The 17,248-nt window shown below is 39.5% G+C and overlaps 1 protein-coding gene across 3 annotated transcripts in view; it reads right to left on the bottom strand.

Moving 5' to 3' along the window:
• Positions 1 to 313: 313 nt before the first annotated feature.
• ATP7A (ATPase copper transporting alpha) overlaps positions 314 to 17,248 on the bottom strand; it is a 137,243-nt gene continuing 120,308 nt past the window's right edge. For all 3 annotated transcript variants that reach the window (XM_019648195.1, XM_019648198.1, XM_019648197.1), the window contains 7 exons: positions 16,135 to 16,351; positions 11,338 to 11,484; positions 8,080 to 8,222; positions 6,635 to 6,838; positions 6,010 to 6,127; positions 3,497 to 3,599; positions 314 to 3,092 (listed from right to left, as the gene is read on the bottom strand). In XM_019648195.1, coding sequence (XP_019503740.1) covers positions 2,816 to 3,092; positions 3,497 to 3,599; positions 6,010 to 6,127; positions 6,635 to 6,838; positions 8,080 to 8,222; positions 11,338 to 11,484; positions 16,135 to 16,351 — 1,209 coding nt within the window. In that variant the 3' untranslated portion in view covers positions 314 to 2,815. The remainder of the gene's footprint in view (positions 3,093 to 3,496; positions 3,600 to 6,009; positions 6,128 to 6,634; positions 6,839 to 8,079; positions 8,223 to 11,337; positions 11,485 to 16,134; positions 16,352 to 17,248) is intronic.

Genomic DNA, 17,248 nt, shown 5'->3' with positions numbered 1-17,248 from the left:
TCAAATATTCAAATATAAAATTCAAATATACAGTAGTGTCCCCCCACCCCCACCCCATGGTTTTGCTTTCCCCTTTCAGTTACCCACAGTCAACCATGGTCTAAAAATATTAAATGGAAAATTCCAGAAACAGACAATTCTTAAGTTTTAAGCTGTGTGCCATTCTGGGTATTGTGATGTAATCTCACACTGTCCTGCTCTGTCCCACCCAGGACATGAATCACTCCTTTGGCCAGCGTATCCATGCTGTATATGCTCCCCACCCATTAGTCACTTAGTAGCCATCTTGGTTATCAGATTGACTGTCGAGGTATCAAAGTGCTTGTGTTCAAGTAACCCTTATTTTACTTAATAATGGCCCCAAAGCACAAGAGTAGTGATGCTGACAATTTGGTTATCCCAAAGAGAAACCATAAGTGCTTCCATTAAGTGAAAGGGTATGTATGTATAGGGAAAAAACAATCGTTTTGGGGTTTGGTACTGTACGTGGTTTCAGGCATCCAATGGGGAACTTGAAACGTATCCCCTGCAGATAAGGGGGGACTACTGTAAATCTATTTTCCTTCTATAAGTTAATATGTGTGTTCATAATTGTGTGTGTATCTATGTATGTGCATGAATAGACAGATATACACACATACACATTTATAAGATTTGTTCTCAGTAGTAACTAGTTACTTACAGCTAATGTCTAACTGAAAGAAATGTTTTTGATCCCCTCCATTGTCTCCTGTGACTACAGATACTTTATGAAGCTAATGGGAGTTTAGAATCGCAAAAGACTTGTGGTGGAGAATTCAAAGTTGGCTACAGATGTTTAAAGCAGGATTCCTTTTAAACACCATGTTTTCTGTTCTGGTAGTAAGGGCTGAAGTTATATCCTTGATTTTTCCCAGACCATAAGCTGCTCTTCTAGCTACCTATGACATATGGGTCCCTTGGCATGTGGGGGCCAGAAGGACAACTCAAACCCACATGTAATAATAAAAGTAGTAACTGGCTTTGTTCAAGTGATTCACAAAGAGAAAGAGGGAGGGAAGGAGAAGGGAGGGAGGGAGGAAGGGACAGCATAGACACACAAACTCATTCACATTTCATTAAAATGGGTTTGCCTTTCTAGATTAATAGCACCTTCATCAAAAGTTTCCATTCTCTCTTTAACATAGCTGAGATTAAAAATGAGATCTTTTCCAAATCTGAAAAGACAGCATGGAATAATGTTGTAAACTTTTTGTGTGTGTGTGTCTGAAAGGATAACAGAGGAAGTAGGATGGGAAGAAACCCACCCCCTACTCTCACCTGATTTTAGACTCTGCCCTATAAAAATGATTTATAATATTACTCAAGTAGAGAAAATAACTAACACTTACTGAATACAAACCCTATATGCTAGGCATTGTGCTAGCAGCTTTACATATGGCAATAGAAACAAACTATTAGAAATTCATTTATGAGTTCTCTTCACTTACATATTCTACATATGAAATCCATCTTACAATTAACAAGGAAACTTAAATAGTGACACAAGTACCAGATATCTGGCCAGTGTACCTCCCAGGCACACAGAGGGAAATGTCTATGTTTATATGACAATGAGAACAAGCCCCTGAACTTGCCAACCACACTAACTAGCAATTACAAATGTTTTAAACTAGAGAAAAGTATTGATTTGGCTGAAAGGTATCACAACCTAGGAAAATTCTCATTTCTGTATTACAATTCATTTTATTTTTGGTAAAAGCAGCTTTGTGTAATAGCATTATTTTAAAGTCATTTTGAGAGGTTATCTAAAAGAAAATTATAATCTATTAAATTATATATACCAGATAACATCTTGTATTTGCTCCATAAAAGGACAAATGTAGTGAATCCAGGTAATTTTATATGATTGGTATATGTTAAAGATGGTTTTTAAAAAAATCTTTGATCTTAAAAAAAATCAATTGTGGAAGAGGCTCAAAATCTTCAGTTTCTGGACTGAGGCTGATAGGCAACACTAACAACTTAGAACTGGACTCAGCAGGAGTGAATAGAAAGCTTACACCAAGCTAGAGAGTCCCTGAAGGAAGAATCTGATATGCTATTTATAACAATGGAAAGATTGGAGGCAGGGAACCCTATAGACCTTTAAGGTCTTTTGAACTACAAGATGAAGAAAGGAACAAGATATTGGAAAAATTGTCAGTTATTTTTATCAATAAAAAACCACTTACACTTATCTCACTCAAAAGAAGATACAAAAGAAAACATACTGGGGCATCTAAGATCGCAAGTGCAAAGACAAATATGCAGAGAGAATAAGGGGGAAGAAAGCCTGTAATAAATAAGGCACATCTATTTTTAAACATTAGTTTCTACTGTTTTCCTTCTAAAACTAGATGCTTTATACAGTGGTTTGAAAGCCACTGTTCCCCAATCTGGCAGGGGTAAGGCCTCAAGAATCTCAAGATCATGCTCTCAAATCTTCAAATTTTTAATTATCCTTCTCTTGAGCTTTTTTTTGTCAAATAAGAAATCATCTATCACTTTAGCAGCTGTTCAGCAATCTTCAGTCATAGTGCTTGTTGGAAAACTCACTGGCCTAAATCTATTACTAGTGAAAACAAAAACTACTGGAAATTAATTTTAAATAAAGCTAGGTTCAGAGTTGATGCCCTGAAAAAGGTATTTTTGCCATTAGGCAAATGTAATTCAACTAGAATCCCTAACATAAAAGCATGAGACCAACACAAAGTCCTTCCACATTATTTTGAAAAGCTAAGGTGAATGTCGTGTCAATGCATAACAAGATGAGCTAGCCACACTCGGTGGCTTGTTACAATGCAGTGTCGTCATCTTCCCTGCAGTCTCCCACCAGGAGTGAGTGCTTGTCAGGTTCACTGGTACCGACGCTGTTTAGGGATCGTTTATCAGACAGTAGTGAGTTTATGGAGGCTCTGCTGTAATTAACAATCCGGTCCAGCAAACCTAGTTTAGGAGAATTTCTTGAGGTGTCATCTATTCCAACATGAATGCTGATTTCTGAAGGACTTTTCTGTCCCATCTGGCTTCGGGCAAGCAGTTCGTAATTCTCATAAGTTGGTTTCCTATAACTGAGCACAGGCAAAAGTACACTAGTGTGAAATAACCAAATGTGAATTAGATGCTTGTCACATTCAAAAACGAAAAGAGATTTGCCTGGTATGAAATGTACAAAGGTGGCCCCTGCTGGGAAAGTAGCTCAAAAGGAACTGTGTAGAGTCACATGATCTGAAATCCTACCTCTCAGAGTCAATGTACTCAATTTTACTCCTCTGTGCTTGTGCTTGCTATGTATAGACTGCATAAGATAATAATTACATAGCTAACACTTTTTTAATTGGGGGAGGGGCCTAGCTAACATTCATTAAGACAGTTGGGCTTATCATTGATTGATACAAGAACAAATCCTACAAAGACTGACTGTGGATGATAAAAGGAATATAAAATACGAACATGAGCAAACCATCATACTTACAGTTTAAGCAAGAGAGAAGAAAGTACTACTGAAACAGATGAAGCAGCCATTGCAGCGGATCCCATCCAGGGCTGCAAAACCAAACCAATGGGCATAAACACTCCTAGGAAACAAGTTTGGATTAGTTGCAGCAGATAGGATGAAACAGGCCACCAATGTGTCTCTAATACATTTATATAAATCATTTCCTCATTTGGTATTTATTCAGCAATTTATCCTCCTGTTGGTGGAGATTTATGCAGCGGCCAATTTTCACCAACAGAGTGCTGCTGTGAACATTCCTGTGCCTGTCTCCCTGGGCATGTGTCAGATAATTACTCTTGGGTACATAGTTAGAAGTGACGCTGCTGTTACAACATGGACACACCTTCAACTTTAGGTGGAGATTCCTCAGTTGCTCTTCAAAAGTGGCTATACCAGATCACAATCCCATCAACAGAGCATGAGAGTTCATGTTTTACAAACTCACGCACACTTGGTTTTGACAGACATTTTCATATTTGCTCATATGATAGGTATGAGACAGATTTATTATTTTTTTAAATTTTTTATTTATTTCTTCATTTTCTACTTTTTCTACAGTGGTCATATATTACTTGTGATCATATATTACTTACATATATTTTTAAAAAATCACTTGCTCCATGAATTAATCTCTCTGGCCTTTGATTGCTCTTTTACTCTTTGTCCTCTCAGTATTTGTGCGTTTATCAACAATTTTGTAAATGCTCTCATGTCTTTTTATGTGTTTATTTGGTTCTCAAACCAGAGAGAACAAGAAGAAAGTGACAACCATTTCTCTTTTGTAATTACGAACTCCTACCAAGCCCCTAGGCACAGGAGATTGTCAGATGCTTATTAAACAATTCCAAATTGCTTTTTGTTTTGGGGGGTCATACAACTTCATTCAATATCTTTCTCTCATCTGGTCCTCAAACTTTAAAACAAAAAGTCTGTGGGCTATTATAACATTATGTGAAGAGCAGAAAATTCTCTATATGCTATAATTACAACTATGTAACAAGACAAAAACTGGTGCAGGGTAAAAAATACCAGAACGAAATATACTAAAATGCTAACAGCAGTTGTGTTTATGTAGCGAAATTAAAGGTAAATTTGTTCTGTTCAGCAAAATAAATGAATAAGTAAATGAACATATATGTGGGGCTGGCCAAGTGGTGTGTTGGTTAGGAGTTGGCTTGGGACGCCAGTTCTGAGCAGCAGGGTCCCGGTTCAGATCCCATGTGGGGGTTGGTGATGCTGCGCCCTCTGCAGCTGGGATGGTGAGCGACAGCTCGACCTGGAGCTGGGCTGCTGCGAGTAGCCGGTGGTGGCACAGGCTGCAGTGGGGCTGGCTGACAGCTGGTATGTGCTTTCATGAGCTGCCATGAGGAGCCGTCCAATGGCCAGCGAGCGACTGCCTCACCCGGGAGGAGGGCAGTGATGATACCAACATGGGCCGGTGGGGCGACGTCTTCCACAACTGGACTGAGGAATGGGGGGACATCAGCTTGTCTGTTCCCCTTTCCTGATTCCCCAACGCTGTTCCCCTCCCCCAATTCCCTAATTAAAATAAATAAATAAATAAATGTATATATATATATATATATATATGAGAGTATATATAGAGATAAAGCAATGTAGCAAAATATTAATTGATGAAAACACAATGCAATAATCAGATGATGTATTATAGAAACATATATATATATATATATATATATAAAGATTTTATTGGGGAATCGGGGAAGGGAAACAGACAAGTTGCTGTCCTTTTGTTCTTCAGTCTAGTTATGGAGGATGTTGCTTCCCTGGCCCATGCTGGTATTATCATTGCGCTCTTCTCGGGTGAGGCAGTTGCTTGCTGGCCATTGGACGGCTCCTCACGGCAGCTCACGGCAGCTCACGCCAGCTGCCAGCCACTCATGAGAGCTCACAGCAGTCCACTAGAGCAGGGGCTGCAGCCTATGCCGTCACCAGCAACTCACGGCAGCCCAGCTCCAGATTGAGCTGTTGTTCAGCATCTTAGCTGTAGAAGGCGCAGCATCACTGATCCTCATGTGGGATCCGAACCAGGACCCTGCTGCTCAGAGCTGGAGTCCCAAGCCAACTCTTAACCAATGCATCACTCGGGCGGCCCAAAACCTATATATTTTTATTAACCAATGTCACCCTAATAACTTTAATGAAGTTTAAAAAATAATAATTGTTTTAGTTGAAGGGAATACAGGTTTTCATTGCATCCTTTTTCCTCGTCTATGCAGGTTTGAAATTTTTAAAATGTAAAGTTGGAGGAAAATATAAAATAAACCTATCAGAATGCTTATCCATTCTAGATTGTAATGAACATGTTGAACATGAAAATTGTTGATTTAATATTACCTTGCAGCACGATAGCAGGCTACATACAAAAACTGAGCTCGTAGCTAATAATAAGAAGACTAAAACTTCCAACATTAATAGATCTCTAATGACTTCAGAGGAAAAAGCAATACTAGTTAACAATCACATACCAGCAGCTATAGGAATTCCAACCAGGTTATAAATTAGAGCAAAGACAAAATTTATCCAAATCCTCTTGACTGTCTTCCTTGATAAGTCAATACTTGCCACTACATCCAGAAGATCATTCTGAGAACAGAAATATTTGTGATATTAATGAGAGACTCTAACTTACCTGGCAATTTTTACATTTGATACTGTGTATATTGAAGACAATATGTACCTTAGGGTAACATGTGAATTAACTAGAAACCTCAGATATTTGAGTCAGCCTTGGAAGATGTTTTTCAGGAATTTTTCTTAGGGTTCTGAAAACACTTTTAAGGTTTTATGCTGGTACAGGGATTAAATCCTATTAAAATAACCTTTGTTAAGTATTTGTTGAAGATAATTATAAGTATGTTCCCAAATATTATTCACTTTAGTAGCTTGTTATTCTTATATGTTTCACTGGATTGAGAAAGTCTGGAACTAATTAGTAAGACTTCTCATTCTCCCACCTCATATGTTCCCAGTCTCAATGGCTGGGAGCATGGGAATTAGAACAGAATCATCGAGCTCAGTATATTTTACAACATTACCCCAGACCACGTAGAGCAGTCTCACAGTCCTCAGAGTTCAGGCTACAGGACTTACCCTTATCAAAACCACATCGGCTGCTTCAATAGCTACATCTGTGCCTGTGCCGATGGCAATTCCAACATTAGCCATCGCCAGAGCTGGGGAGTCATTGATTCCATCTCCAACCATTGCTACCTGTTTCCCCTCCTCTTGAAGTTGCTTCACCTTAGCAACCTTGTGGGAAGGTAGAACTTCAGCAAACACCTTAGTGATGCCAACCTATGTGAGGAAAAATAAACTCAATTCAAGAAATATTACTGAATACCTGAAATATAATGCAGCAATAATGAGCCATCACTGTCCATCCACCAGATGTCCAAATTTTAAAATACTGATACTATCCAATGATATTCATAGTAAGGATATGCAGAGAAATGAGCTCCCTTCTACACTGTTGGTGAATGTGTAAATTGGTACTGTATTTTTTGTGGGTATTTGGTGGCATCTATCAAAGTACGCACATAATTTGGGTCAGCAATTCCATGTCTAGCAGTATTTGGACATACATGTACATGTACAAGAAGAGGTATGTCCAAGGATGCACATTACTGCCCTATTTATAACAACAAAATTTTCATTATTATCATCATTATTAATGCCCATCATTAAAGGAATGGCTAAATACATTATGATACATCCATACCATGGAATTCCATGCAGCAATGTAGAAAGGATGAAATAACTTTATATGTTCAGACATGGACAAAGATCTAAAGCATATATATTGTTATGTAAAAAAAGCAAACTGCTAAACAATGTGTACAAAAATGATTAAATTTATGTTGAAAATACCAGAACTATACATTTGTATATGAGCATACATGCATATGAAAAAGTGTGTGTGTGGGGGGGGGCGGGGGGTAGGACTGGACACGTAGCTTGGGAAAAAGGTAAAAAACTTTTTACTTTATAACCTTCTGCATTTTACTTGTGTTATTTAATAGAAGAGGGGAGAAGGTATTCCAAAGTAGAAAATACTAATATGAAAAAAGTTTACAAGGTAAGGCAAATGTAGAGGTCAGTAGCAGAAAAATGATACATCAAGTGGGACATTGGAAGATAAGGTTCCATAGTGGTGTTTAGGATGTACTAGAAAGGGAGGTCCATGGAGATACAGCTGTATTTTAGGCATGAGAGGAGGAGAGCCTGGCTTAGGCTGGTAGCACTGGTGAAAAATACGAGCAACATTTCAAAGGAAGCATCGACAGAAACTGTTGCATGCTATCACTTAAGCATCTCATAAACTAAGCAAATAGCTTTTTACCTATTATGGTAGCAGACAAAGCCCAAAGTCCTTCCTGCAAAGCATGCTAATTCTTTAATGAACCAAATATGGCTACTCAGTGGTAATGAAAATAACAAATACAAAATGTTTAGCATCTGAAGGCAAGAAAGAAAATGTTTATGAAGAATTAGAAGTGACCACATACTCCACTCCAACAATTAAGTAAACCAATTACCTGAGAAGCAATAGATCTAGCTGTTTTGCTGTTGTCTCCAGTCATCAAAACTACTTCTAGTCCCATAGATTTCAGAATATGGACAGCCAGGTCTGCTTCAGGCTTCACTGTATCAGCAATAGCTATCAAGCCGCACAGCTCATCTAATACAGGAGCACAAGAAAATAAGAGAGTTTGGAATGCAGTGGAAGCAGTACACCATTCTGACTTAAAATTTTTAAAAAATGAATTTTGTGAAGTAAAATTGTTCAGGACTTGGCTGAAATAAAAATATCTCCAAGCCCACAAAGACTTTATGCCACAAACCCTGCAACAAACCTCCATATTTGGTTTTGAAATTTTTACAGCATGAGGTAGGGGTTACTAATGAAGGTAGGAATAGGAAAATGAAAAGAGAGACCTTACTAGGTACTAAAAGACTCCTTTTCTTTACTTAGAGAAGTATTGGGCAACACTTTAGCTAATTTAAAGGCAAATGAAACTGAAAACTAATACTTTTTTTTTCTTTTTAAGATGAAGGGGGTGAATGGAGATAAAATTGGCATTTTATACTGGTGGTAAAAGTCACTGCAAAGAAGTTATTTTATTTTTAAAATAAATGATATTTTCTGCCTCCTACTGGACCTAAAAAGGCCATAGTAAGATACCACCTTCATACTTAGCAAGGGTTATAAATGTTGACTAATTAATCTCACAGCTAGAAATTTACCCTAAGAAATAATTCAACAAAAGAAAGCACCTAAAACCTCAAAGAAGTTTATTGTAGTGCTATTTACAATAATGAAATACTAGGAATAGCTTAAATTTCCAACAGGGGAATGATTAAGTTAATTACAGTGTATAAGTTTGATAAATTATGTAGCATTAAAATAAAATTGGAAACCATTATTTTAAAAAGCGAAATAAAATAGTATGTGTACAAAATTTTAATTTTTTATTCAATTTTATTGAGGTAAAATTTACATACAATAAAATGCATCCATTTAAGAATAGTATATGTAAGAGACAGACAGCAGTTTAATGGTTACCAAAGGGTAAGGGGGGAGGGGGATGGTAGAAGAGGGTAAAGGGGGTCAAATATATGGTGTTGGAAGGAGAACTGACTCTGGGTGGTGAGCACACAATGTGATAATATAGATGAGGTATTATAGTAATGTACAGTTGAAACCCATGTAATTTTACTAACCAATGTCACCCCAATAAATTTAATTTTAAAAAAGAAATAGTATACATACTAATAGTGTAATGCTGTGGTATGAATACATATATATATACCAGAAATGGAATATATATGCAATTAAAATTGACACTGTGTTAGGATGATGCAATTATGGATATTATTTCACTTTGCTATTATTTAATATTATGCTACTTTAGGTTTTATAAAAAATCTTGATTAGCTTTTTTTTAAATTGGGGAACAGTGTGTTTTTCCAGGACACATCAGCTCCAAGTCAAGAAGATATTTCAATCTAATTGTGGAGGGCATTTTCCCAGGACCCATCAGCTCCAAGTCAAGTAAATTGTTCCAATCTAGTTGTGGAGGGCACATCTCAGTGGCCAATGTGGGGATCGAATAGGCAACCTTGGTGTTATGAGCACTGCGCTCTAACCAACTGAACTAACTGGTCGCCCTGATTACCTTTTTTTTAAGATTTTTATTGGGGAATTGGGGGGATGGGAACAGTGCTGGGGAATTGGGGAAGGGGAACAAACAAGTTGCTGTCAATTTTTGGTCTTCAGTCTAGTTGTGGAGGACGTTGCTTCACTGGCCCAAGTTGGCACCATCGCGCTCTTCCCAGGTGAGGCAGATCAGTCACCGGCTCCTGGACGGCCGCTCATGGCGGCTGCTGGCCACTCACGCTGGCTGCTGGCGACACACGGTAGCCCATGGCAACCCACTGCCACAGGGGCTTCAGCCTATGCTGTTGCCGGCGACTCACAGCAGCCCAGCTCCAGGTTGAGCTGTTGTTCAGCATCTTAGCTGTGGAGGGCAGTGTCACTGGCCCTCATATGTGGGATCCGAACCGGGGCCCTCTGGCGTCCCAAGCCAGTTCTTAACCATCGCGCCACTTGGCCAGCCCTGATTAGCTTTTTAAAAACGTAGGCTAGGGAGGAAAATAACAAAGCCAGGCAAATGCAAGATAATTTTAAATTAATTGGTAACAATTATGTATTGCTAATTATATAGAGCTTATAGATGTTCTCTTCTGATTGCTATTATTTTCTTTCTGAGGTCTCAAGCAGAGTCATCTTCTGGCAGAAGAATGGGAGAAGAGATCTAAAAGGAATGGGGAATGAATCGACTAGGGCACCGGTTGGCAAACTGCGGCTCACAAACCACATGCGGCTCTTTGCGTACGTTCTGTCTCAAAAGTTTGCTGACCCCTGGAAGAACCAATCCTGTCCCTCACAACAATTAAAAAAATTATTTGAGGGCCGGCCGAGTGGCGTGGTGGTTAAGAGCTGGCTTGGGATCCCATATATGAGGGCCAGTGGCACTGCCCTCTACAGCTAAGATGCTGAACAGCTCAACCTGGAGCTGGGCTGCTGAGTCGCTGGCGACTGCGTAGGCTGCAGCCACTGCTGCAGTGGGTTGCCATGGGCTATCGTGTGTAGCCAGCAGCCAGCGTGAGCGGCCAGCAGCCGCCATGAGCCGCCGTCCAGAAGATGGCAACTGATCTGCCTCGCCCGGGAAGAGCGCAATGATGGTACCAACATGGGCCAGTAAAGCAACGTCCTCCACAACTAGACAAGAACAAAAGGACAGCAACTTGTCTGTTCCCCTTTCCCCAATTCCCCAGCACTGTTCCCATCCCCCAATTCCCCAATAAAAATCTTAAAAAAAATTATTCGAGAGCCATAAATATATTTTTACAAGGAAAATTTAAAGTAATATTATAAATGAAATTATGATAGTTTTATTTTCATTTTCAATTTTACTTCAGAGCCACATGTACGTACCCAAAGAGCCGCATGTGGCTCGCAAGCTGCAGTTTGCCCACCACTGGCGGCTCTTCCATCTCAAAAGTTTGCCAACCCCTGGACTAGGGAAATGAGGTAGAATTGCCAGACAGCACTAAGGGTCCACTTAAAGTTAGTAATGCTGCATAATTTATCAAACTTATACACTGTAATTAACTTTGCATTCAGGCTGTATTTCAATAACCCTAATAGCTTAGAAGACTTTCAAAAATACACATAAAACAATAACTGAGATCATGATATTGAGTCATAGTGTAATTATGGAAAACCTTACCATCAACTGCCACCAATACAGCAGTTCGACCTTTTCTCTCATGTTCAGTCATGGAAACGTCTACATCATTGTTAATGATAAGACCATTTCTAATCATCCATTCCCGGTTACCAATGAGGACTTTGTACTGCTGAGCATTAAGAACATCTGAAAGAAAGTACAGAAATAACATTTAGTGCTCATTTAACATTTATTACAACCCCATGACGCACGTTCTACCTGACTAACCTTGCACAGTCACTACACTGTATTTTTGGTGGACTATAACCTACAACAGTGATTTCCATGTTTTAAAGAAACATACTCTGTTCTTCCATGCCTCTGGACCTTTGAATATATCGCTGCCTCTACCTGTAATGTCCTTACTCTTTCTCTCAAAACACCGAACTCCATCATATTCTTCAGAAGCCATTAAAATGTAACTTTCTTGGTGAAGCTTTCCTATTCACTTTTCTCTTTGATCTTCCATAGCAATTAAATGAATTTAAAAATTTTTATTGTATATCAGTAGCTGAATGTGAATGATTAAAAACATACAACCATCCTAATGTCTCATTTTAAATGTGTGACTGCTAACTTTAAGTGGGCCCTTAATGCTGTCTGGCAATTCTACCACATTTCCTTAGTCCATTCATTCCCCATTCCTTCTAGATCTCTTTTCCCATTCTCATGCCAGAGGATGACTCTGCTTGAGACTTCAGAAAGAAAATAAAAGCAATCAGAAGAGAGCTTCTACAAGCTCTCATCACATCAAGGGAACTATCTATGCCTGTGTACACATTAATCTAGCTTCCCTTTTGTTAATACAAATTGCTCCTGCTCCTATTTCGGGGCAACCTCCCCACTTGTGCACCAGCTCCCCCTCCTTCACCGATTCTAGAGCATCTCTCCAAAAATTCTCCCCCCCCCCGCATAATCAATATTTCTGTCTCTATTGTAGATAGTCCTATCTTTTTTTAAAAAAGCTCTTAATCTCACTTACCTCTTTAGCTTCCCATTTTTCTGCTTCTGTACACAGCAAAACTTCTCACAAGTTTTATATATATTGGCTCAAATTCATATCTTCTTGTTCTCTTGTAAACTCACTCCAAGTAAGCTTTTGTCTCTGCTACTTCAAAGAATTGTTCATACTGTATACCAGTGACCCTTACTTTAAAACCTAATGGCAGGGCCAGACGAGTGGCTCAGTTGGTTAAGAGCATGAGCTCTGAGCAACAGGGTCACCTGTTAGATTCCCACATGAGCCAGTGAAGTGCGCCCGAGCTGAGCTGCTGCTGAGCTGCCAACAGGTGGCAGGATGGCTCAGTTGGTGAGAGCATGTGCTCCTAACAACAAGGCTGCCAGTTTGATTCCCGCATGGGATGGTGGGCTATGCCCACACGCAACTAAGATTGAACTCGGCACCTTGAGCTGAGCTGCCCTGAGCTGTTGATAGGCGGCTGATGGCTCAGTGGTTAGAGCGTGAGCTCTTAATAACAAGGTTTCCAGGTCCACTCCCACATGGGATGGTGGGCTACGCCCACCCGCAACTAAGATTGAACACAGCACCTTGAGCTGAGCGGCTGCAAGCTGCCAACGGGCAACTGGATGGCAACTGGACTTGGAGCTGAGCTAGCTGCGCCCTCCACAACTAAGACTGAAGAACAAGAACTTGGCTGTTCCCCTTCCCCAATTCCCCAATAAAATCTTTAAATAAATAAAAATTTAAAAATACACCTAAAAAAAAAACCTAATGGAAAATTCTCAGTTCACATTTTACTTGCCCTATTAGCAACATTTTACACAGTTAATCACTCACTCCTTGAAATACTTTCTTTACTTTTCTTCTAGGACACCACATTCTTACAAGTTACCTCCTTGCTCACCACTTCTTAGTCTACTTCTCTGATCCTTTCTCATCCCCTTGACTTCTTAATTTGTAGTTGTATGGCTCAATCCTTAAACCTCCTTTTTCCTCGCTATCTCACTCGTTGGCGATCTTTTCCAGTCTCGTGGTTTTAAATACCATCCATACCAGCGCTGTCCAACAGAACTTTCTGTGATGATGGAAATGTTCTATATCTGCTCTGTTTAATAAAGTAGCCACTAACAACATGTAGCTATTGAGCACTGAAATGTGGCTAGTATGGTTGAAGGGCTGAATTTTAAATTAAATTTTACTTAATTTAAACTTTAAAAGTCACATGTAACTAGTGGCTACCATATTCGACAGCACAGATCTATTAGTGGAGCTCCCAACTCTATATCTCCAAAACTCAGTCTGTTTCCTTCAACTCCAGACTTGTGCAGCCAATTGTCTACTTGAGATTTCCATTTACGTGACATATTCACTTGAATGTCTAATAGCCACTCAAACATTACATATCAAAAACTGAACTGCTAATCAGTTTTCTTCAATATTGTCCCACCTGTGGTCTTCCCCATCTTATTTAAATAGTAAGTCTACCCTTCTAAATTGCTTAGACCACAAAGCTTGGCATAATGTTGACTCTTGTTTCTCTCATACCCCATAGCCAAGCTGTGAGAAAATCTGTCAGCCAGCTTCAAGACACATCCAGAATATGACCACTTCTTGTGACCTCTACTGTTACCACACGAGTCCAAGCAACCATTATCTTCCACCTGGATTATGGCAATAGTCCACTAACTCATCTCCCTGTTTCTGCCCTTGCCCTTCCCAAAACAGTGTATTTTTATCAGAGCAGCCAGAGTAATACTTTTAAAACATTAAGTCAGATTCTGTCAATCCTCTATTCAAAAACCTCAGTGGCTTCCCATCTCAGGGTAAAAACCAAAGTCCTTTCAACGTCCTTACCTGATATAGTCCTGTACTACCTTCTCCGACCTCACCTCATATCCCCTTCCCACTCATTTCCTTTGCTCTAACCACATTGTTCTCTTTGGTGTTCCTCAAACTAGTCAAGCATGGTCCTGACTCAAGGCTTTTGTACTTGACATTCTCCCTGCCTGTAATGCTCTTATCACAGATACTCACCAAGCTTTCTACCTCCCCCTCTTCAGGTTTTTGCTTAAACACCACCTTCTCAATGAGGCCAACCCTTATCAACCTACATAAAATAAGACTGGCTACTCCCAGCATTCCTTATACCCCTTACCCTTCTTTATTTTTCTACATAGCACTAACTCCATAAGACATACTATACTTTTTCAATTTATTTGCTCACTGTCTTGTGTTCTCCCATTAGGAATTTAAGTTCAATGAGGTACTCACTTTGCCTATTCTGCTCACTGCTGATTTTTTAGTGTCTTGAACAGTTTTTAATAAAAGATGCCAAATGAACAAAATTACTATGTGTCAGTGTGCGTGATACTAGAAGTTTACAGAAAAATAATAAAGAAATCGCAGTTTAGTAGAATCAGGCAGGTCAATAAAGTATTTTCATGCAGTGTGCCATGTACAACAACAGAGTACCATTATGATTAAAAATGAAGAGCAAATATCTCTGCCTATGTATGCCCATCAGTGAAGCCTTCACTGAAGAGAGATGTGGCTGAGTCTTAAAAGATGAAATTAAGTTCATGACATGGTGTAAGGAGGAACTGTAGGTAGCTCCAGGTTGAGCTGTTGTTCACCATCTTAGCTATAGAGGGCGCAGCATCACTGGCTCTCATGTGGGATCTGAACCGGGGCTCTGCTGCTCAGAGCTGGTGTTCCAAGCCAACTCTTAACCAATACGCCACTCAGCCGGCCCGACATTTAATATTACTTTATATTAGTGGTTTTGATGGAAAAAAATGTTTATATATTTAGAAGGAGCTCCTACAAAAAGAGAGTTGAAAAATAAAGAAGCAAGGGGACATAACAGAGGCTGAGGTCCCTGAGGAATCAACAGAGGGTGGGATCCAGAGCAAATATGAGGGGCTACATTAGACAATATGAGAGATACTTCTTCTACCGAGAAAGGAATAAATCTAGGCAAAAAGTCTGAAAGACACACGTATGGAGGCCTTAATTTTCTATCTGAAAAATAAGCCAGATAATTTGCTTAGGGAACTAGGGGGAAGGCCACAGGATCTTGTGAAGGATATAAAAGATTTGGAGTAGCTGTGGTGAGAAATAAAAAGATAGCTGAGGGCCGGCCGAGTGGCATGTTGGTTAAAAGCTGGCTTGAGACACCAGCTCTGAGCAGCAGGGCTCTGGTTCGGATCCCACCTGAGGGCCAGTGACACTGCCCTCTACAGCTAAGATGGTGAGCAGCAGCTGGGCTGCCATGAGTCGCCAGCAACAGCGTAGGCTGCAGCCCGTGCTGAAGTGGGCTATCATGGGCTACCGTGTGTGGCTGGCAGCCAGCGGGAGCGGCCGGCAGCTGGAGTGAGTTGCCGAGAGCCGCTGTGAGCGGCTGTCCAAGGGCCAGTGGCTGATCTGCCTCACCCGGGAAGAGTGCAATGATGGTACCAACATGGGCCAGTGAGGCGACGTCCTCCACAACTAGACTGAGGAGCAAAAGGACAGCAACTTGTCTGTTCCCCTTCCCCCGATTCCCCAGCGCTGTTCCCCTCCCCAGTTCCCCAATAAAATCTTTAAAAAAAAAGATAGCTGAAATAAGATGGAAGATCAGCTAAGGCTAGACTTTGTAACCCTATAGTGGAATCAAGGAGCACAGTTGGAAAATGTTCTTGAATAACTTGAGTGATCAGAGGCCTATGGTAAAACTGATTTGAGAAAATGAAACCATGATGCTAACTTTTGTGTTTTATATAACAGTTCAGGATTATAAAGTTTGACATCTGTTAATAACTGTCCCATAATTGGTACTACAAAGAAAATTAGCTTACTTGAGAGGTCAGCATCAATGATCATGGAAGACGAAGTTGATGACTGTTCATTACTTGCATCAATTTGAACCAGAGATGCATTTTTAATATTATTTTCCTCTATCTTCCAGTTATTCTTATGTAGCAAGCCTTCAATATTGGTGACTTTACAGCTAATACCACAGCCTGGCACAACCTGGAAATCTATGCAGGTACCCAAGGTTTCAGTGTCCAGTTCCTAACAAATAGAAACAGAAGGATTTCCTCTGATGTTCTAATAATCCAAGGTCATCATTAGCAAGATCAAAGGTTACTGCTAGTTAATTATAAATGTTTAGAATAAAATTGTCACTTATCATTGCCTATTTGACAGTAGATTTTAATAAGGATAAAGGAATGGAGCACTGAGTGTTGTGTTCAAAGTTACAGGAGAACCTCAGAATTCTTTGTTTTAGTCCCACTCTCTAAAATGTATACCAAGCATAGAGAAAGGAAACTTGGAAAGTTTATCAATATTCTCTGACCTTTCCAGTAAAGGATTATAAGTTAAATATTTAATTCTATTGTCAAGTCATATTTTCTATTCAGTACAGGACAAAGGGTAGCAAAGAGCAGGGCCATTAGTTACCAGGATGTCTCTCTAATATAATTCTGTGTCCTTAGTAAGCAAATGAATTCTGGCCCTTTATGTCTTCATCCTATCTGATGTTCTATGTGGGTGTAAAGAAGCCAGGTCAGTAATAGTTAATAGGTAAAAAGAAAGAACAAATAAAGAAATGGCAACATCAGAGGTATAAAAATTGCCACATTTTAACTATAAAATTATGTGAGATAGCTTACAAATAACTAATCAATGAAAAAAGATAAACAATTCTATGGTAAATAGGCAAATGATACAAGCAGACAGGTTATAGAAAAAGAAATTCAAAACGCCAATACACATATGAAAATTTGCTTAACCTTATTCATAATTAAGGAAATGAAAAGCAAACCATCAATCAGTAAATATTTTTTACCTATTAAATAGGAAAAAGTAAAGTGGTAAGAATGTGCAGAAATGGGCAATCATAAGTTCTGGTGTAAATATACACTGGTACAACCTTTCGTGTGGGTGTTGGTACTACAATATTTGTCA

This window comes from Hipposideros armiger, unplaced genomic scaffold, assembly GCF_001890085.2.
Source record: "Hipposideros armiger isolate ML-2016 unplaced genomic scaffold, ASM189008v1 scaffold_121, whole genome shotgun sequence".
Lineage (NCBI taxonomy): Eukaryota > Metazoa > Chordata > Mammalia > Chiroptera > Hipposideridae > Hipposideros > Hipposideros armiger.
This window is presented reverse-complemented; position numbering and strand designations above follow the sequence as displayed.